Here is a 22,609-nt window from a genome sequence, read left to right on the forward strand (position 1 = left end):
CCATTGTAAAATCATGACACACTGAAGTAGAGAAGCACAAGTCAACGTGCCTGATTCATCCAGTCCATAAGAACATCTTGTATATAAGTCAGGAAACAAGCTTCAGCATATGTCATTCAGTCAAAGACACCATGGGCAAGTGGAAAACAATTTGAACTCCTAGATAACTACCCCTTTCAAATCTTTGGAGGAGCACAGCTAGCATAGGATAATATGCAGGTTCCAGGTACAAAATACTAAACAGTAAGTGGGACTCCAGGAGAGGTCATGGAGCTCTACAAGGGGAATTGACAATTAAAATTATGCAACAAACGAGAAGTCTATGACCAGGAATGTAGCTTTTGTTCACCAGCACAACCATACCATCTGTAGCTACCCCACTGCATGTGGAAACGCTGGTGGGCTGGTGGGGATGAGAGTAAAGGCACAGGGTACGGGCCTTTCCTCAACTGTTTCTGGGCCTCAGGAGTTCAAGATTAATTCAGTTCCACAACTGAAATTACAGAGTGGGGGAGAAAGGGAGAAAAGGCATTTTCTGCCAAAAAAAGCTCCATGCCTACAACCTGTTACTCCTATATTTCTTCAAACATATTGTCAGGCACTTTGGTGTGAATTAAGACACTGGATTAACATTACGTGTTGCCATCCAAACCAAACTGAACACAGAGTCTCCCAGGAGTCCCAAGCCGGTTCTGACTATGAGGAGATTCTATGTTTGGAACATACCCAGAAGCTACAGCCAGCAAAATTAATTGTTTTCTTTTTAGCCTGGAGAGGAGTTTTGTGTTGGAAGTTGCATCAAGTATTTCCCAATGAAGTGCCTTGCTCATTGCTTCCTAAAGGTAGCACAATGAAAGGGTGATAATTTTAGGTACTCCCCAGTTTGGATGGGATAACTCAACCATGTACATGCATGTGTCTGAGATTACTGCACAGATTGATATTCCTCCATGTGTTATAAACAGGAAAAACACTAAGACAAACAAGTTGTTCCCTATTGTAATCTTCTGCAGCAAGACTCTAGCACTGAGCATACTCCCCTTAAGTGTAAACTTGTCCCAAAGACGTACTAATAGACTTTTACGGAATAATTTGCCATCATGTGTTCAGTTTATATGACTCTGCTCAAAAAGAAAAATAAAAACACCACACAACACATCAAGCTCAGGAAGTTTCTAAAACAGTAATGGTGTTGCCTCTTTCCATCTGAGAAAACAAGCTACTTGGTTAACCAGGAGTGCCAGAGAAAGCAAAAAACACTCTTATCCATCATTACCTGCCTTTTGAAATAACTTTTCCTAGCACAAAGTGCAGCACCTCTTATCTCTGTTTGGCCACTGACTTCCTAAAGTGCCATCACTGGGAAATGCAATCACTCCTGCCAGACAAAAGCCCATGGACAGCATCTCCAAACCACAAGTTCTGGTATCTTCCTCCCTAAAAGAGCCATGTTCCATCCAGGCCTAAATCTGCCCCTCCTGGGTCTCCAAAAGGTTTAACATGCAAATTAAATTTCTTTTTGAGGAACTACAGTATCAGACAGAAACACATCAGTGGGCAGACAGTAAAGCCTCGTACCTGCCTGCAACTGAAGGTCTAAGTGCTGCAGTGAAGTATCATGCTTCATTAAGACTTTACATATAATAAAATCAATTCTCAGCTGTGTTAAAACTTAAGAAATACATATTTTTGAGAGACTCTACTTGAAAAAGAAATCATATTTCTTTCCCATTACAGAATATATCAAAGGGACAAGTTCATGAAAGGGCTCAAGATTAAAGATTTAGATCCCTTTAGGGTTTATCAGGGAACACTACAGTTTTAAAAAGGCAGGTAAAAAGAAATCCAGGTCAGGCAAAGCAGAATTTCAGCACCCACCGTGCTTTAAGTCTGCTGACTTTGAGCCTCATTCAAGATGATATGTATTTCATTGCAGAGCATAAAATCTCTCTACTTGGATTCATGAATGTGATTCCCCAGGCACTTTGTCTGATAGCAGCTCCATCAGAGCAACCAAGTTTCTGCCTGGGCCATAAACTTGGCCTTTTGATGGCTGGCAAAAGTCAAAGAGCAATAGCGATCTAAAGTAACATTAGTTACCTTGCTAAAACTTGAAATAGGATGGGATCTTTTTGTTTGTTTCCTTGTTTTTATAATGGACAAGCTCCATACAGAGCAGAAAACACTCAAAGATACTCTCCAATCAGAAAGGAGACATTTGCAATCCACTTATAACTTCTTATCAGTGTGAAGGTAAACGGGGAAAAAAAAGAAAAGTGATTTCTTTAAAAACCTGGGAAGATCGGCAGAGGAAGGGCATCTGGACAAAACCTCTGCCTTCATCTCACAGCTGAAAGTCTCCCACTGGACTAAGGGCACAAGACCTTTTGGGTTACCAAACAGCCCTACTAGCAACACTGCCCAGGAAAAAGCCCCCAAACAGTTAATAGCACAATATCTACTGTAATTTGCTCTCTCATGTAGCTGCATCACCAGCCCTAGCAGGTCATACAGCACTCCACCACTTGCAGCATTGGTCCTCTCTGAAACGATGCTAATGCCAGGCATAGTTGGCAGCTTCATTCTAGACACATTGTGCAGGACAGTTTCAAACTTGAGTATAAGCTCACCCTTAAGAGAGAATCTTACTTGGTCATGGTGAACCTTGCAAAAACCTTTGGAAAAGCCAAACACCACTCCATGGTCATTAATAGTATTTAAATCTTGACACAGTTAATGTTCAGCTCAAAGATGTCAGGCGTCCCACCAATTCTTAATACTCTTTCTGGTACGTCTAAATCCCTGGACTTATGAAGCAATGAAAAGGAACTCAGAGTTATGCAGCTAACAACTGTTTTTCCTTTGCCCATATGAGCTACTAAGGAAAAAATGCAGCTTCTCTTCTCCCTGGCTTATTTTTCAAGGTAAGACATCAGCTCTACCCAGCACCAGACAGAGTTTATCCAAAAGGAGAGGGCTGACCACTTCGCAACAGAGTAAGGCAACAGAAAACACTAGATTTATTTTCCTAAGATGGTATTTATTTTGCTCTGCTGGAGGGGAGGCAGGCTGTGCTAATAGATTATGAGCACACTTTGCACGGTTTTGAAAAACATAATTGTTCCGGAAAGTATTCTTCTGTAAATAAACCTCTGTGCTTCATGATCACCCATCTTATCCCACAGTCCGTTAAGACTGAACATATGATCTGACTGCTTCTGGCTCAGCCTGACAGTTTCTCCAGTCAGCTCAGCAAAAGCGAAAAGAAAAAAAAAATTAATAAAACAACAAAAAGGAACAAACGCAAAGATATCAACTCTGCTCTTGGTCTTGAACCTCACTCACTGCAGTGATTGCTCCAGGCAAAACTACACAGCAGCTTTCGCCTTTCTTGAAGTGATGATAAAAACTTCCTGCTGCAGGCTGGCACAGGTCACCGTTGCCTTTGTTTGCCCAGTGGTCCAAACCCTGTGAAATTCTGGATAACAGCAACGAAGTTTTCATAGCTGTTGCTGCTGCAAAAGCGATCTCTGGTTCAAGTATTATCCCCCTGACTTTCTCTGATTTCTCTCCTCTCCCAGGGAGAGGTGAGCAGGACCAGATAAGTCACTAACGATAGGAGCTGCACTTGCTGAGGGACCAGTTTTCACCTCCTCCTCCAAGCAGTGGTTACCGCCCATGTGCAATACCTGACCCCTTCACTTGTAACACCAATGTCCCAGGAAAGGCCTCACTAAATGTAAGCAACCAGGCTCAGCCTGTAGCCACCAAGACTAATTTGAGTGCTTCAGCAGCAAGCTCTGCCAATAACGCCTCTCTCCCAAAGGCCATCTGTTGACAGTATGGGAGAAACCTACCCCATTTAAAAAACAAAACAAACACACACACTTCAGAATAAGCTCCTGAGTGTCTCTGGCTGTCTTGCAGTATCCTGTTACACCACCAGCCAAACCTTAACATAGAGATGGTAGTTCACAGACAGACATCTTTCAGAAGAAAGTGCTTTGTGCAAACGATCAAAATGATACCATCTCATGATACCATCTCCACATCACATGTGACAGACTGACTGCTTTGCTACCCAGACTCTAGGAAAAAAATAGATTACTATGAATTAAGAATAAAAGACTTTAATAAATGCATCTCCCTCAGATGAGATCAAACAGCTATAGAGAGAGAAACAATCACAATCACAGACCATGACTAAAATTGGCAAGCACTAGACGTGAAGTTGTGCAAGATCAGCACTCCACAGTATCTTTAGAGACCTGAAATAATAGTGATGCACTGCAGACAAAGGCCAGAAATATACTTACAAAAAGGCAAACTTTTGGCTACAGAATTCAGTACTGAACAAATCATAGCTGTGCAATTTCTGTTGAAAGAGCTGCATTTTATTCCAAATCTGCCTGTACAATCACAGCATTAGCTCCTCACCTATATGCTGTTATGAAGGGCCTTTGGTTTCACTTTTCCTCTGTTGCTTCTTGGCCCCAACCTCCTCATGAGCTATGGCTGGATCCATCAAGCGTTAATACGATGAGCAACATGAGACTGCTTAAAACAACCAGACAGTCACCAAGATAAGCATCTCTTGAAAATATAAATGCTGTGTCTGGTTTAATCATGTGCCAGGACTGCTGATGGTGTTTGGAGTTATTACAAACCATTCACTCTGCACACAGAGAGCAGAGACTGGTAGCAATAGGAGCCCCGCTAGCTGGCCCATGGTGGGGTAAGAAACCAGACGGTGCTTCTTTAATAAATGCGGGAATCATATAAGGGCCTTCGCCACCATCACCTTTGTGACAAATAAAGGAAGATAAGATTTGACCCCACATAAATGTGAAGGCACAATGTGCTTTGCTGTCTGCATCAAATTGTCTTGTCCTATACACAGGTAAATCTATCCTAAATATTCAGGGAGCCCACATAAGCAGAGAACAACTAGGGCAGTTACTGGAAAGGGGAAATAATGATGTCCTGATCACAGCATGTCTTAAACACGCAGCTCACATCTTCTGAGCACCATCAAATGAGCGCAGTTCCCAAGAGAAAACCCTACATTTCAGCAGCAGGCCCAAATATTAAAATCAAGGAGACACTCGTAAAGCCTCCAAGCCCATTATTTTCTTCATCTTTTCTGTTTCTACCCCATTCTGCAACTCTGTCTTCTCCTCTTCGTATGACGTTCAATTTTCTCATATTTATGTCATGCCTTCTACGAAAAAAACAAACCCCTTAAAAAAAAAAAAAGCTAATCAGATTAAAACTTTAGCCACTTTAGCCTAGTTTTCCTCCCACAAAACTGCTGGACATTTACCATGTGATGCATTTATCTGTTGTTAGCAGCTACGTCCCCTCTGAAAGAGAGGTCTGTAGAGGCAGCACAATCATCCCCAGCTGCCGGAGGAGGAACTGTCCAGCAGCAAAGCATCTCCTGAGGGACAGTGGGGATTAGCGATGCGCTCACACAAGAGAACCAGCAAAGCTCCTCAGCTTCTCAATGAAAAGCCACTTGCACCAGCTGCCCATTTTCTACTGAATGTATCAGGCAAACCTCCAAAGGTGGTTTAAATTAAAACAAATGCACCTTTTGCAGATGACACTTGAGGCACTGTGAGTATTGGAACTGCTGTCTAGATATGCTAAAGAATTAAGGTTTCTTAAAAAAGAAAACATCAAACAGGTTCCAGTGGAGAAGGGATAGAAAAAGAAAGAAAAAATAATCAGAAAACTGCTTCTCTACTTCCTCATACTCACTACAAAATCAAACAAAGCATTTCCATTTAATTCTCAACCAGAAAAACATGTTTTCTCATCAATTACCATAATTCTGGCAACTGGAACTGTAGTTCAGTACCCTGCCTTGTACAGGATCAAGTTCTGATCTAGATATATCCTACAAACTTTCCAAGATCCATTTATCTCATAGAACAATTTCAGTTGTAAGACACCCTCGGAATCATTGAGTCCAATCATAACCTAAACTAACTCTAGCACTAAACCATGTCCCTGAGAACCTTATCTAAAGGCCTTTTAAACACCTCCAGGGATGGTGACTCCACCACTTCCCTGGGCAGCCTGTTCTAATACCTGACAACCCTTTCTGTGAAGAATTTTTTCCTAATATCCAATCCAATATCCAATTTAAACCTCTCTTCATGCAACTTCAGGTCATTTCAGCCACACAGTTGTGAGGAAAGACAGACTTCAGCATTCAAATTCATTAGCAGCAATAAGAGCAGTAGTTCCTGTCCTGAGAGGGGAGCACAAATAGCAAAGGCGTCAAGATCAAAATATTGAGACTTATCAATTGCAAAACAATTTAATGATTATCCCTGTCAGCTCATTTGCAGCCGGCAGCTCTTTCAGTCGTCAGTTTCATTGGGTTTCTTGAGAGCAATCCTGTCAAAAGAAATTGCAGCAAGCTTGTGTAGGTCTAAATTTTCCACAACTTTTCTCAGTCCCTCTGTTTCACGCCTCCAACATGCTACAAGTATATGTTGGTAAGACAATGTTATCCAGAAAGGCCTGGCACAAGCTTTTATTTAGCTAACAACCTACAGAGCTCTGCTGTGTGCCATTTGGACTGTACCCCTTTTCTTTATTTAGTACGGTTTGTCAAGCTAGCAGGTCACATACAAGTCCAAATAACTTCTCTATCCTTGATCACAGATAGTCCAGAACTGATATCCTCATGTGACCATGTAAAACTATTTGTCACCAAGGATTCAAATGAAAAATAATAAAACAGATGAACAAAAATAAAGCAGATTAAAGATGCAACTGCAAACAACCCAATTAGCCATGGAGGTGAATTCATCGGGCATACAGTAAAATAAAAAGGAAGGAGGAAAGCCTATGTGAAATTCTTCATGTATTTTAAGCCCACATCTTTTGTCACCCATTCTGTCACAAAACTATGCAATCAAGGAGATTTCCGGTTGAAGTTTTGGGAGGATTTTTTTTGTTTTTCAGGGTTTTTGTTTTACTAGCTGTTACTTCAGGATAGCAGTGAAAGATCATGACCCCATTTCCACTCTTCCAGAGTCTGCAGGGCTCTCTTTGATGTTTCTAATGTCATGTAGCCTTGTGGATCATATCACCTTTCCCATGAAAGCAAAGGGATTATCTTTCTCCACTGCTTCACGTTCTCCCTTACTTGAACAAACAACACTTCCTGCTATTCTTCCAACTGTGAAAAATAGTTGCTTATATCATATAGAAAGCCAGTAGCCTTATTTGTTAACCAGCTGTTTTGCGTTAAGTTGTTGGTATTTTTAAACATGTTTAAATGTTTCGCTTACCTATAAAAGTCAAATTTCCCAGGAATTCACGAGAAAAATAGTGGTTACCTTCACATTCCCCACATCAGTTAGAAATGCTACAATAAGTAGCTTCCTGGGTATATGTTGCCCTTGCCACAAATTCTGTACAGTACCCAAAACCTACAGCAGGACTAATGTGAAAGAAATCATTATTGGGTTAAGATAGAAAGGGACATGCTCCTTTTCATCTCAACTCAATACATTAAAGCCTAACCAGATGTGCTTATTTGAGAAAGACCAGAATTCATAAACTCACTGTCACATTTGCCAAGTAATGGTAATCTCATACATCTACATTTTACTTTACGAGCTTATTCCAGAAACAAAAAAAACATGGGAGATATCTAGTCTCTTCCCAGAGATCCACACAAATTAACAGGACATCACTTCCTCCTTTGTGGTCCCTTTATTTATGTTATATTCTCTCAACAGCCATGCACAAAATGTTGATAAAGTCAAAGGATTAATTTTATCTCCAGTTCTCACAGTTTTTTAGGTACAAAGAAGCTTCCTGGAAAAGTTTATGCATTTAGGGAGGTCTGAACCTGCTGGATTCTCAAAACAAGACAGTTCCAAGTGATATCCACCGAACTTAGGTCATACTACGGGAATATGTCCTTCAGTAAGGAGGATATGCAACTCATGCAACCATATTGCCTCATACTGTGCTCCAGACTGGTGATACAGATTAGTGCTTGTACTACATACACAGTTTAAAAAAATATATCTCCTTCCTATATAATTTTCAAAGCCATTCTGTACATTTCTCAGTGGAGAAGAAAACTATTACACTTACTTTGCAAACAGAATGGCACCTGGGTGACATTTCTTCAACAACAGCTGCCAAGCAAAGGTAATTACAGTCCTAGTAGAGCTTGGACAAATTGTTTCTCACAGAAAGAAGAGACCCTCTCTATGACCCAGTATGTATGGAAAGCACTTTCTGTATCCCTAGGACTGTGACACATGTGAAATTAAGTTATCCCACTGCTGTCTTCTAGCCCAGATGAAACCCAGGGTGCTCTTCAAACCCAGGATGCTAATTGCTTCAGGACGGACCCCGCATTATCCTGACATTCCACAGATGGCATCACCAGCCCTTTGTGCAGCCAGTACACAAAACCAAACACTAAACATGGTGCTCCTGCCAAAACAAAACTTTGCCTCTCTATTTTGAGTATAAAAAGTGTATCAACAAACCAAGCCAAAAGAAGAAAGAAATCCCTCACAAATGCACCTGATCAGACATAAACACATATTCCAGGCATCAAGTTGTGAAGCAAGAAATTCAGAGCTTCCAACCAAAAAACTTTGTTCACCTGTCAGGAAAACAACATCTGAAACCAAGCAGCATCCTTTAATTGGTTGAATATATATTAAAAAAAAAAAAAAAAAAAAAAGTAGAATTGCAATGAGGTCAACGTAAGCAAGGACAGGAATGAACTGACCTTGACATATGCCAGGTAATGCTCACACTTTTCCTGCATGTATGACAGTTGTAACTTCTCTGTGATCTGCCCCAGTGTCTCTCCAGAAGTCACAAAGTAAACTCTGGGTTGCTGGCTCTTTTCCTTCTTTGCCACATCAGCAGTCAAGTTATAATTCAAACCTGTTTTAAAAAGGAAGAAGAAGAAAACAAAGGATGTCCGTGAACAATAGTTATTTTCTAGCCACCTATCAATAAATCCTGTTGCCCCCGGGGCATGTGTGCTTGAAGAAAGGTCAACCCTTGTGGGCCCTCAATCAATCATTAAGTTTCCTGTGGCTGCACAAAACCAAATTCAATTACTGACGTACTCCCAGGTTTCACATCCCTATGCTCCCCAGCCCATCCTTTCCCATAGGAAATGATGTGTAAAAATACATCTAGACATGCACAATTAATTAAAAAAAAAAAAAAAAAAAAGAAAAAAAAGGAAAAAAGAGATGCTTAAACTGTTGCTAACAGTAAAGTCAAAAACACAAACAACAACAGCAGCAGCCTCAAGCTTTGTTTTCCTTCTAGAACAGCACAAACCATGCAAATGTCAAGCAGGATGAGGCATTTCCTGACAATTTGCAGTCATCTTAGCATTTAGACCTTAACTAGAGGTCGATGCCTTGCACTCAGTATTGCCCTCTTAGATGTTACGCATCCCTGGCAGTTTATAGAATGCATACCCAGAGACTAATAAACTGTATCTCCATTTCCTGCTGCTCTACAGGACAGGTAGCTTAACGCAATCAGTTGGTTTGTGACTGGATGTATCTGTGTCCAAAAGAAAACTTATTTGTTACCTGAAGTAGTTTTACATTGTCTGAATAATCCAAACTGTGTACATCTTTCCTGTTGGTAAGTGCAACAACGCAATGAAACTGCAACAGAAGCACAAATGCTTGTTCTGCTGCTCTCTACAGACAAGGGAAACACTGGCTGTGAGGTCCTTTCACTCATCACAGACCACAGCCTGGACTGATTTCAGCTTCTTTCAAGGCAATAATGGGAATACCATGAGATTGGCTCACTATAAATGGCTTAATTAGTTGATAATCTTCATAAATGACAGCCAGCACCAGCTCCTGTGCTAATTTGTTTACATATGTAGGGTGCTTGCCAAATTATTGCTTTGGCTTTTATGTATGTTTTAAGTCCTAAATGACTGATGCCAGATAATACGCTCCTCATAAACGTAAACTTTTTTAAAGCCAGAATTTTATAAACAATCAATGTAAATGTAACACATTCCTGGACTGAGGTCTTCTGTACCAAATTTCAGCATGCAGCCTTTGCTGGGTTGTGTTGTGGTTTTATTTGGTTCCATGGTGGCTTTTTTTTTTTTTTAATCAATGAAAATCTTAATCTCTCTAAATTAGCACAGCTGCCAATTCTATCACCTCCAATAATTTCTCCATCAAAATTTCACTACTTTGAAGAATTTATTTAAAGATGTTATAAAACTTGGCAGAAAAGTCTCTGTGAACTTCATAATTTGCATAATTCAAACTGACCTCACTTCCATTTGCAGCGTTTGCATTCTGATGGAAAGCTCATTCACAAGTTCACAAAAAGTAACCAGAGACATACTCTAGGTGGTAAGAAAAGCCACAGCTGAGGAATCAGTATAAGTACCATCACATGGCTCCACTTGAATGTTTTTTGCTTGCTTTTGGTAGAAAAACTTGCTCAGAAGGATAATGCCTTGAAAGGCTTTCAAACTCTAACAAGGTCAGCACTAAAAACTCTCATTGAAGTTGTGTTTGCCCAGTTCCACTAAAGAGCACCACTTAAACAGAAACACAGGGGTTAGCCTGTTTAAAATCCCAGCAGTCTCTTTATTTTTTCTTTTCTTTTTTTTTTTTTTTTTAAAGTGTGCACACACCACACTAATTCCTGGTTGTCTCCCTTCTGTTTTAAAGACCTCGAGTGCATGCTGAGATGCGCATCACAAGAATAAAGACAAGAAAACCTGCTAGCAAACCCAGGCCTCTCGTGGACATAGAGGCAAAAAGTTCTTTGAGAAGGTGCAGCCCTGTTCAGAGGAGGAGCACCAAAAGGACCCAGGGCTGAAGAGCTTGCAGGGGTGCCTGGGGAGGATCAGAGGCTCTCCAAAAGAAGCACCATGTATTATTGACACAGAACAACTCCTTGCTGCAGGCACAGAGATGTGTCCCAACACAAGCCCCATACCAGGCCTCCAAGTATAGCAAACCCAGCTACTGTCTCTCCGAAACAGCAGTGGATGTTTTCAATCAAGCAGCACAGTTCCCATCCTCCCCCTCCACCTCCCCTTTATTTTGACAACTTGTTTCTATGTTATATTCAATGATGTCACATCAGTGGAAAAACTGAAATGTAATGACTAAGGATTTGGATTTCCCCATCCCCCCAGCTTCATTGCTTCCAAAAAGCAACCAGGGTGGGGAGATAACTGGCCAAACTTAACACTGCTAGTGGTGTAAGTTCCTCCTGCTCACCCCAGTAGGAGATTGGGAGGCAAGTTTTCGCAAGTTAACTCTTGCAGATAATGCCTTCAAATATTTGTACAGCAGCTTTAAGCAAGCCTGGTTAGAAATGTTCCTGGGGATCTGCCCACCCAACTTCACACACTCACGATAAAACTCCAGCATGGATTTGATGAACTCAGATGAAGAGCTTGATTTTTCTAATGACTCCTCCTTTTCCGTAACTTAAGTTAAATGCCTAAAAGCTTTGATAACAGCTCCCTCTCAGATATTTTTGCTTATAACTGCAAGAGAACTCCCAGCCAGCAGACCAGGAGAGTTACTCATCCAGCCAGTAACAGACAAACCAAGTAAATGGCAGAAGACACTTTACAATGGATTCTCATCCTAAGTGGGACGAACATACTTGTGATGTAAGAGTTATTCCCTCACAGGGCTGAAGGATGAAGCAGAGAGGAGTGAGGAAGGATTGAAATTGGACAGTGCTATTCTGTGAGTTAAAACAGGAATAGCACAGCTGTCTGTGCTAATGGAGGGGATACACACCCAGAGACACCCGCACAGCACTTCATCGCCTGCTTGGATAAAGCTACAGCATACAAAAAGCAGGCGGCAAAATGCTCAGCAGAAATAAGCCCATCCATAAGTGCTGGTAAACTACTAGCTATAATACTGATGCAAGGGGAAGGGGAAGAAGGGAGGAGCAGGGAGGAGGAGACACCACATGGGAGAAACAAAGAACTTGCTAAAAAATAACAAAAAGCCACTGGAAAAGGAATATGTTTCTTTGCTTTCTCTACCAGTACTTACAAGGAGAAAATAATTCATGAACTTTGCTTGCAGAGAAAATTCTTGAGTAACAAAAGCATTATAAAAAATTGCCCTAGGAAACAACAACATACATATGTCACTCCTCCAATCCTCTTCCAAAAGCTTTCCTTTTGCCCTTACTTCACACCTTGTTTCAAATCCTCTATCTTAGTAATGTCCCTAGCTTCTAAGTAGGGATCCATCCTCACTGCTCCAGGCAGACACTGAACGACCCATCCCTCCCTACAGCACCCCTGCTTCTGAGGTTTTCAGAGGGTACCACTGACTCAGGTTCACATCCCAGCAGACTGGAAAAGTGAGAGACAAGCAGAAACAATGCTCTGGCACCAAACTACAGCACAATATAGACAGGAGAGTTTGCTTTTCTCAGGCTTTGGATCAGGCATGTTTCTTCAGACCTAGAAGTGTATCGAAATAGAGTGAAAATGTCAAGCAACCCATTATCCCACACTAAATCTCACGCTAGTCTTTCAGGCAACAGTATTTGGGACCTGAGGGCTACCTTAAGAAATGGAAAAACACACAAGGGATGAACATCTGAAGAGTACAGGAGCAACTTTGAAGAAGTTTCTAATGCAACTGCCTAACTCTAGCCAAATGGCCCAAACCCTTCATTTCACAGGCACTTAAAATTCACCTAATTCTTGCACTCGCACCATTATTATTATTATTATTATTATTATTATTGTTGTTGTTGTTGTTGTTGTTGTTGTTGTTGAGGAAATTATCCAGACTGTGGGCACAAGTTAATTTCCATCCTCCTGTGGAGATGAATGCAGTCACAGCACTTGATACAGAGAGGTGCCAGCAGTCTCTGTTTTCTTGTCCTGATCACCCAGAAGCGTATGGTCTGAACAGGCTGAAGCCTGCTCATCCAGGCTAGAAAAGGCCTTTCTCTCATCCTTGTCTTTCCTGCAGATACAGATACCCCAGGGAGACAAAGCAACGGCCCCTCAAGTGAGAGAGGAACAGCCTGAATGGGATTCCAAGGTGAAGGAGCGAAAACTTAAAATGCGGTATTTCTTACACATTCAAGATGTACCAGAGACCGTCTCTGTCAGCAGGCATACAACTAGACACTCAGCTCTCCAGCAAGCACGGAAGCAGAGTGAACGGTCAGACAATGCCTGGCACACAGTGCGAAGCACATGCTTCACTTGGGCATGGCTCTTTGTCCTGATGAAACCATTTCAGCAATAAATTCATACTTCTGAAGGCTACAGTCTGCAAACAGTACCCACAAAATGGACAGGAATTATACTGTCACTGGCAGTATCAAGCAGTAGCAATAAACACAGATCCTCAGATAGCTGTTAAATGACCAGTAGTATTGCATCTATCACTAGAATAAAAAAATAAAATAAAAATTAAAAAATTAAAAGAGAGGGTGGGGAGGTTTATATATCAGCGTGAGACAGTGCTAGATGAAGACAGCTTTTCTTCACTTTCCAGTTAATGAAATAGCCACACATTCAAATAAGCACTGAAGATACACATTTACCACAGAAGAATGCTGACTGCATGTTCAGCTTGACTTTCTAAACATTTTGTATTAGATGGCCAACTTCAGCTACCCAAAAGCAAGAGCAAGACCCAGCTTTTCCTCAGCAAGCAGCAGTCCTGAATCTCCACGCTGACAAGCCTTAGGGGACCAGTGTTCCTGGTGAGCACTGTGTTCTCAACTTCTGGTTTATCAGATCACCCCCAGACATCTGAAGCTGAGACAATCCCAAAACATTTAGCCACAAAACATGACATAGCATTTTAATAACTCCATACGCCTTTCAGAGTCTAAACTGGACAATGATGTACTTACAGGGATATTCTATTTTTTTCCCCACATTTTACTATGCAGGAGAGGAACTGTGGCAATATTTCCATGAATTGTTCTGCCCTTTGTTAACTGATACTCTTCAACTGCTACATAATTAAAATGGCCTGACTCCTAGACTGCAAACTGAAAGCTTATTTGAGATACTTTATCCAAATCATATCCCGAAGGGCTTTTATACAGTCAGATAGTTCTGGCTGCAATCTTTTCAAGACAAATCCCTTTGCTAAAAGCATTGTACAAAAAGACAATGGTTGGAAGTTTTATAATCATCTACTTAATAGTAAAAAAATTCCTTGTAATGAGATGGCTGTAACTCGCCAAAGAAGATGCACATGTGCTTTCACCACAATAAATCATCACGAGTACAGTTTGTATGACAATGCAGAGGAATTCAGCTGTCTCTTACAAGACCATGATGAAGCAGAAAGACTAGTCTTTTGCAAACAAGAGGAAGAGATATTTAGACTGGAAAAAAAGGCAGCTCGTTTCTTAGCCACAGGTCCAGAAATATGAAATTAAAGGACACATGTTAAACAGGACTCTCAGGAACATAAGAAAACCTAGATATTCAGAAAAACTATTTAGTGATTTTCAGAAAGGAATTAACACCTGGAGCACCTGGGGATAAGTGTTTTCTTAACTGACAGAGCAGTAGGCAATGCAAAAAATACTTTATCAAAGTATGTTTTTCTCTGCTGAGAGTCTTATATCTTAAATTTAGTAACTCCACTTGTTTGAGCTGTTCAGGTGACAAAGTGAAAAGCTACAGAGAACAATTTCAACAAGCAGCTTGTAGTTCTCACTCCACATGAATGGCAGGAGAAGCAGCAAGCAGCCTTTTTCTTCTCCGACTCATTTAAAATCCAAATACTGCAGCAGGCCCTGCTTACTGAGATGCACAGAGCCAACTCTCACCCTTCTTGATGAGCAGCTCAGAAAGGCTGGGGCACAGAGCATGAGGAGGCACTGCTTCCCCTAGATCCTTACCAGACCCACTGCAGAGATGCAGCATTCTGTGAGGCTGAGGTATCTTCCCCGAGCAGCACGCTGCAAGCCATCTGCCATTCCAAAACTATGGCAAGGGTAAAACATCAGGGCTGAACTAAATAAATCCAGACCTCACAGCATTTAGAAACGCAGTCTCTATCCTACACCACTTCACATAATGTCTAAGACAAAAACACTGGGATGTAGAAGACATGAGCAGTATTTTAATGCAACCAAGATGTAAAGGCTTGCACAATTATACACCTTACACAATTCCATTAATCTGAGAAACAACATGTGTCTTACAGAGACTAACGTGGAAGATATTCTTGCTATCAGTAAAATACTCGGCTATTTATACCTCAAAACAAATTATTTCACATAAAAGCTCTGTTACTGACTCCAAAGGGAGCCCTCGACTCCAGGTCAGCCTGCTTGTGTGCGCCTGCCCATGGCTGGCACAGGTACCTTACCTATTTCTCCAGGAACACGCTTGCCACTGAAGCGAAAGCATGCTGTGACATTGAGGCAGTTCACTGGCTGCAAGCCGTCATGGCACTGAGGAGCTGTGATATTGATGGACGCAGGCAGGAAAATGGAGATGTCCACAGTAATGACAGGCCTGGATCTGGAGATCAACAGAAAAGTGGAGTTAAGTGATCATTCAGAGGGAAGTTTCTCAGCCAAAGGAAAATAAGGGAAATTTGGCAAACTGCAAAATTTAAAGCAGACACGAAAAATAAGAGAGTGCATTTGAACTGTAAGATAAATGTGTACTTGACCTAGATGGCAAGGACTACTAGTGCTTCAATGAAAACCATAGCATTAGCTTGAAATTCAGTGCTCAGCCACAGACTGTAGGCAGGTAGCTGAGGAAACTGATAACATATAATATTACTATGACTGTTTCTGGCTGAAGAAGACCTTGGCTAGAATCACAGAGCAAGCTGAGTGCCATCAGGGCCCAGGTGAGTCTCCTCTCTCACACAACACATAAGCTTGGTTGGGAAAAGCAGCCCAGAAAGCCAGGCTCTCCTGAACCATTCCCAGCACAGGACTTCAGCCCAAACATTCACTGAGTGTTATTCTTTGTGGTTTCAATTCTGTCCATATTCAACGTGAACATGTTCTTCCAAAAGCAACTCCAGTAGAAAAGAAATGTGCAAAAAACAGCAGATTCACTTCTGAGGTAGTCCCAGCAGCCATGCAAGGCCATACCATGCGAGTAAACTTCAGGACTCTCACTCCACAAGCCACTTAATTTAGAGGTGAGGGAGAAGGGAGGAAAAGAGCATGGATTGTGGTTACACCTAATTCATATCGGCTGGAACAAGCGTCACATCCATCTCTGAGACAGCTGCTCAGACTTTTTCATCACAGCCTGAAATAACAGTGCACGTTTGCCTTTTGAGATGGAGCATGAAGATAAATGCTAACCCTAGAAACATATACAGTAATAGAGGGAAAAAGAAGGAAAAAGAGTGAGCTTCCTAGGATCATTTCACACCTTGGAAAAAAAATCACTCCAAATGCTTGAGGAAACATAAAAGAGTAAATGTTTTAATTGATCTAGAAAATATTTCTCCTCAAAAAAGAAAAAGCATCCAGCCATGAGGCACTGTGTGATTTTTCCTTAACATTAGCTCACTTGGTTATTCACTGGAAGAAAAAAAAAATGCATCTGTCAAACGGCCATACGCACACACGAGCAATATAATGACAACGATCTGCCCCAAGTCACTGCAGCTTCCACCAAAGCCTTTAATATCACTTGGCAAAACATTTGTTGGTTTTGGCCAAAGGACTTCACAAAGGCTTCTGGAGGAGTGAGAGAAAAAAAGAAACACCGATTTCTTTATCCTAATCTAAATCTAAACAGCAAAAGTGACATCCTCCAAATTGGCAGTAGCACCAATTAATCAGGCTGCCCACAAAGTCCGTCAGTAACGCACTAAACTCCTCTGAAACACACAGGCAGCGACTGAACGTGTGGACAGAGGTCACCAGGCTGTCGCGATGTATGTTGTTTTAAACATCACAGCAAGACTTTCAGATTGCCTCTTCCCCTGCAAAAATAACAACAAAGCAGGAGAAAAATGCACAGATTTTTTACTAGTGTGTTCAGAGATGTGGGACTGCAAGATCCTGGCTGGGCCACGACATGCCTTTCCACAGAAGCAGCAACTGGCTTCCTCTGCATGCACAACAAAGGCACAGAAAACTCTTTAGAAGACGTGACCACCTGCCACACTGATCATCAAGAGAATTTCTTGCCCCCTTTCCTTTTCCTTTTTGTTTTGCTTAATTGATTCAAATGGAAATGGAGCTAAGTTCTTCCCGCCTTGAACAGGAAGCAGGCTGGGCTGGCCATTCTGCAGCTCCAGCATTTGTCTCGCCAGTCTCAACACATCCCTTTAACTTCCATTAAGATGCAGAAGCCCCCAATGACTTCTAATGGCATCTACATATTGACAGGACTTTTCTATTAAATATTAAAAAGTGTAACAATAGAGCTACTGGCATAATTCAAGCTTCCCATTCTCTTCCTCAGGTCTTTGCATCTCAAGCTTGCTCCTACCTGCATAATTTGGTGAACCAAACTGTCACACCTCTCTCCATCAGATGAAACAAGCAATTGCATTTAATTCATAACACTCGAAGCAGCAGCCCAAATCCCATGGGCATTGCAAACATCTCTGTATTTTATCTCCCTGAAGACTCCTATTTCATTCTGTGTCCCATTATAAGTTGCAAAATTACGTCCTGGTATCATATGCAGCTGGCTTTTTGCTCAACTGCATTCCCTTACATCATAATTTATTTACTTTATGCAAATGTCAAGAACAATAAAAAAGCCTTCTCACAAATTCAGAGCTACCCTTCTAAAGGGGCACTGAGATGCAACATATTTCCTTCCAGCTATAACCCTGTTTTCTTCACAGCCCTGGAAGTCCTGTGTATTGTCATCCCTCACCACACTGTTTGAATTAGATTGTGCAGTCTTTGACACCATCCATATCTAAGGTTCTGCTTAAAAAGTAATGCAGTTTGCTGCTTCTAACAACAATAAACTAAAGAGACAATTGGAGTGGTGGAGGACTTAGACCATGTAATACATAAACAGAAAACAGACACCAAAAGAAGACAAAAGAGGACGAAAAAACATTGATCTCACCTCAGAAGTACCACATGGTCTGACAAAAACGCTCCAACGGTCATATCTGAAATTTTTGTAACATTGAGACAGTTACAAAGGAGGCATAGAATTCAGTTCTCTCAAATCAGTTCGTAAATTACAGAGTACATATCTAAAATAAAGGCATTTTTTGGACTCAAATCAGCCAGTTGGTCCCTTCAAATATCATTATGTCGTAAGTATTATAACTGGAGGATTAGGTCTGTAATGTTACTTCACTGCTTGATTTTTACTATTACTATTAGATTATTGTCTACATTTTCATTGTTTTTAAAGCTGTCATCATGACTGAGCAGCTTCCAGGGAACTTAAAACCTTGGCAGGATACTGAAATCCTCTGCTTTGTATCTCAATCCTTTGTCATGACTGCCCAAACACCTGAATCAAGCAATTGGCTCAAATTCTTATCAGGAGCTTCAAATAACCAAGGGAAAGGGGAAGAAGACGCTCAGCTTCATCAGCCTCCTGCAAACACAGGAACCAGAAACCTGGTAACAACCAGCTCCACTGTTTTCTCAGCCTGCTGTTGCATTTTCCCAGTGCTCTCACTGCCAGAGTAGCGGACGTACCTGGATAACCACTGCCATCCATATCGACTCCCCCTGATATGGACTGGCCAAACATCCGCAGCATCGGGTTTATTGTTTGCCCAGACAGCTTCTGCAGTGGAAAACACACAAGTGAAATCAGTCAGGAACACAAAGAAGCCTCTGAAAAAACAAACAAACAAACAAACAAAAAACCCAAACCACAAAACCCAAAAAACCTTCAAGCCTGATTTTCACGGTCACAGGGGCTCTTTTCCGTGGGCTGGGAGTGCCAACATCTGCAGGCTCATACTTCACCCACGCAGCCCTGAGCAGGAAGGCTGCCGACTGCAGGAAGCCCTTCTGCTCTGGGCTAGGGGGAGGCCAGTGTTGACTTGGATTAAAAAACACACCTGCATTACAGCCCTAATGCAGACCCAAGCAAAATAAAAAACACAAGAACACATCAAACAGATTTCTAAGGGGGGAGGGAGGAAATTTAACTGTACTCTAGAGGTTTTATAATTCTTTTTTTTTGCACTACCTTCATATCTGTAAATAAAAGTTTTAAGCAGCATCTTAACGAAGTTAATGATTAATTGAAACAGAAAATCCTCCACAACCATTCCTTTTCACAAAGTTTTCCAGCATACTCGAAGTCAAAATGATTAATTTTCATACCACTTGGAAATTCTGGTTTCCATCAGCTATTATGCAGTATTTTGTGTCAGTTTGGAAGCTGTATCTCATTTTTGCCTCCTCAATGCAAAGATTAATTCATTTCTAACATAGCTTATTTTTTCTAATTACTAATATCAAAACCTTCTCTAAACCTTTTGAATCATAAATACCTTTGTCTGACACAAATTAAGATATCAAAATTTCAATTTCTAAGAAGGCAATCAGATGTCTCCCAGCTCTCATTCACCAGAGCAAGACCTCAACTCAAACTAACACAGGACTGCAGACGTTACAGGGGAAACCTATCCCATGAAGCAGTTTTGAGACTGCTGGTCATGCTTCACAGCTTGTGACATGTGATCAGTTTTCCTGGCCCTCCCATAAAAGGACATAATATTGGACAAAAGTTCAAACAGGAAATTCATGGAAAAAAAAGACAAGTTGAGGGGAAGATATCCTGCAGTCCTGACAGGGAGTTTAAAGGGAAACCAGCGCTCTGCCGCGTACAGATCTCCTTTTCCTATTCAGAGGCTGATAAGATTAAGACAACTGGAGGTAGCTTCCTCACTACATTACACTTGCATCACATTTTTGGGAGGTCCCAGTTAGGGTGGTAAATCCCGCCTGCAAACATCCCAGTGGACATCTGTAGGCTATTACATTCTAGCAGGCAGAGGTATAACGCTGCTCTGCTTTTAAGTGCCATGAATGAAAACAGCGGGCCACAAAGCCAATTAAGCTGCTTCGGCCCATAGCTGCCACTAAAGCTGCTGAAAGGACATGAGGGAACAACACTGATCAGCAATTTAAATGAAGAAAAGGGGGGTTAAAAACCTAACAAAATTAAAAGGGTGGAAACATATACCCTGCAGCCCACCCCCTCCACCTCTCACAGCTTATTTAAAGAAGGAAATTCAGGGCATTAAGATGGCTCAGGGGTATAGTAATAAGATACAAAAAGTCTTTCACCTCTGGGTTCAAATCCAGGGCAAGTAGGTAAAGCGCTGAAGTTGTTACACAGCTTTTTTGGCTGCATGTGGGAGATGAACTGGTGGTGTGTCTAGTGCTCTGCAGCAGATACTGGTAAACAGCACAGGGGCACTGCCCGCAAGTGGTGTCCTCTCAGCTGCCCCAGGACACGGGACAGTTATAGGAATGGTATCAAGAGTCAATGACCATGGTACTCTGACTCTCTTGAGCTGGGCTTTGTCCCACTGAACAAGTGGAGAGGCACGGGCCATGTCTGCTGGCCTTGGTCAAATGGGCAGGGAGAGATCGCAAGCAGGATGTTTCCTTTCCCACCCTGCTCATTTGGCCTCTTTCAAAAATGTAAAATTTTCCCATGAACGATCAAAAGACAAAAAAATAAATCTGATCCTTTTCAGTGAGAGCTGGAAAGCTCCAGGCTTTTCAGCAGCCAGAGAAGAACCTCCCAACCAGTGGCTGTCAGCAAGAAACAGGCAGAATCCTCCCCATGCCACACATGAGTGCATTTTAGAAGTATCCAGAAAGAAACATTTAACCTCCTTTTTTCTAAAAAGCAGCACATGGCATGTACATGGTAAAAGGAAGAAAGACTAAACTTCTATGGCCTGTTAGAAGAGTCTCCAATATAACCACTAAACTCTTTAATTCTGCTTAAAATTATTTACTGTGAAGGATCCCACCCAGCAACAAAACAAAACAACCAGAACTTCAAACACACTGAGTGAGTGAAGATTCAGGCTCTCTGAATAAAGAAATGTGCTAGACAGTGACTAGGGGATACACATTGGGCAGCATAAGCATAAATTTATCTTCTCTATCCTGGCTACAGTAGCTCAATTGCACTGTGTCACCTCTACACAAGATGGTACAGCTTATCCCAGATGAGATTTTACTTCATAAGAATGGTCAGGGACATGGCACCCAACAACGACCTTGTGATATATTGTCACATCAGGAGGGCCAAGAAGATGAACAAAGAGGCTTCTGCGGGGCACAAGAGAAAACTTAGTACCTGCTTCTTCAGGAAGAAAGTGTAACCTCCCAGCTCCCCACTGGCATCTCTGTACTTTCTATGCTCAACCTCTCCAGGGTTTTAATTTCTTCTCTGCAGCAGTGCTGTCTCTAAAAACTGACATTCAACCCCCAAGACTTTGTTTGCTTCAAGAAGGAAGCTATAGCTGATAATTGTAACAACATACAGTGAAAAATATCTCCTGAACAACATAATTTTACCCTACAGCATAGAGATAGACAAACCTTGGGAGAAGCCATCTTCAAAGCAGGATTGAGAAAAGGATGTAGAGATATGATGAGGCTACCTATAAAGGGACCCTTAAGTACAGTTTATTTCTGCAGGCCCTGGGAAAGTGACTTCAGATGGGTATTGTAAACAATAGTGTCACATACCATAGAGTACTGAGGTACAATACCATTGGCATCCCCATGGTAAATGTATACTGCTCCTATGTAGTTGTCCTCCTTAGGTGCTCCAATGGCAACATCTATAAAACAGTACAGATTATAAACATTTCACAATCCATTCCATTAATCCAACTTTTTCCTGTTTTCAGAAGGCAGCTATCCATGGGAAAATAGCTTCCTGTGATGATCAGCAGCTCATGTGAAACTGGCTAGAAGAAATGTCATTGATTTAATGAAGAGCTCATGTTAAGGTAAACCTTAAAAACCACACAAACATATATAAATTTGCACATGCATGTGGCTATGTTGTGCCTAATTAGAAACATGTGCTTGTTATGAAAAAGTGTGTTTATTAACCAGCAACCATGCTCAAAAAGTTAATTTAGAGTCCTTTCATCTCAAAATCTCCAACCATCAGCTTTGTGAACCAAGACAACATTGGCAAAACATTTATAGTAGCTCTACATTAAGTTTGCTTTAAAATCCAAGGGTCCAAATGAGGCTGGATATATTAAATGGACAGGCAGAAAGAAAAAAGGCTGCTGAGGGTGCACTTTCAAATGACATTTGATCCAATTTAACTGCAAACTCCTGAAGAAAGAGTGGCCCCACCTCCTACTCTCCTCTCCTAGCAGGACATAGTGACTACACAGCTGCTAAAACTACACTCCTCCTGATGGTTTCACACCCACAGACTGATTCAACTCAATGTGAAATCTCTGCATCATCACAACTGACCCACAAGCAGCAGCAAGAACACACAAATGCACATCCAAGTGCAAAAGAAGAGAATGCCCACCATTTGTGAGATCAGTCTGCAACGAGGCTGGGTTAGAATTAATGGGATACTGTGCACTACGTGGCCTGGAAG

General features: G+C 41.5%; 1 protein-coding gene across 2 annotated transcripts in view; it reads right to left on the reverse strand.

Annotated features, from left to right (window-relative positions):
- Positions 1–22,609, reverse strand: part of ITGA9 (integrin subunit alpha 9) — a 223,676-nt gene that overhangs the window by 162,386 nt on the left and 38,681 nt on the right. For both annotated transcript variants that reach the window (XM_071804740.1, XM_065830650.2), the window contains exons 11-15: positions 21,724–21,818; positions 18,691–18,781; positions 18,101–18,146; positions 15,399–15,553; positions 8,780–8,940 (exon numbers count right to left, since the gene is read on the reverse strand). In XM_071804740.1, the coding sequence (XP_071660841.1) occupies positions 8,780–8,940; positions 15,399–15,553; positions 18,101–18,146; positions 18,691–18,781; positions 21,724–21,818 (548 nt within the window). The remainder of the gene's footprint in view (positions 1–8,779; positions 8,941–15,398; positions 15,554–18,100; positions 18,147–18,690; positions 18,782–21,723; positions 21,819–22,609) is intronic.

The sequence above is a fragment of the Patagioenas fasciata genome, chromosome 2, assembly GCF_037038585.1.
Source record: "Patagioenas fasciata isolate bPatFas1 chromosome 2, bPatFas1.hap1, whole genome shotgun sequence".
Classification (NCBI taxonomy): Eukaryota; Metazoa; Chordata; class Aves; order Columbiformes; family Columbidae; genus Patagioenas; species Patagioenas fasciata.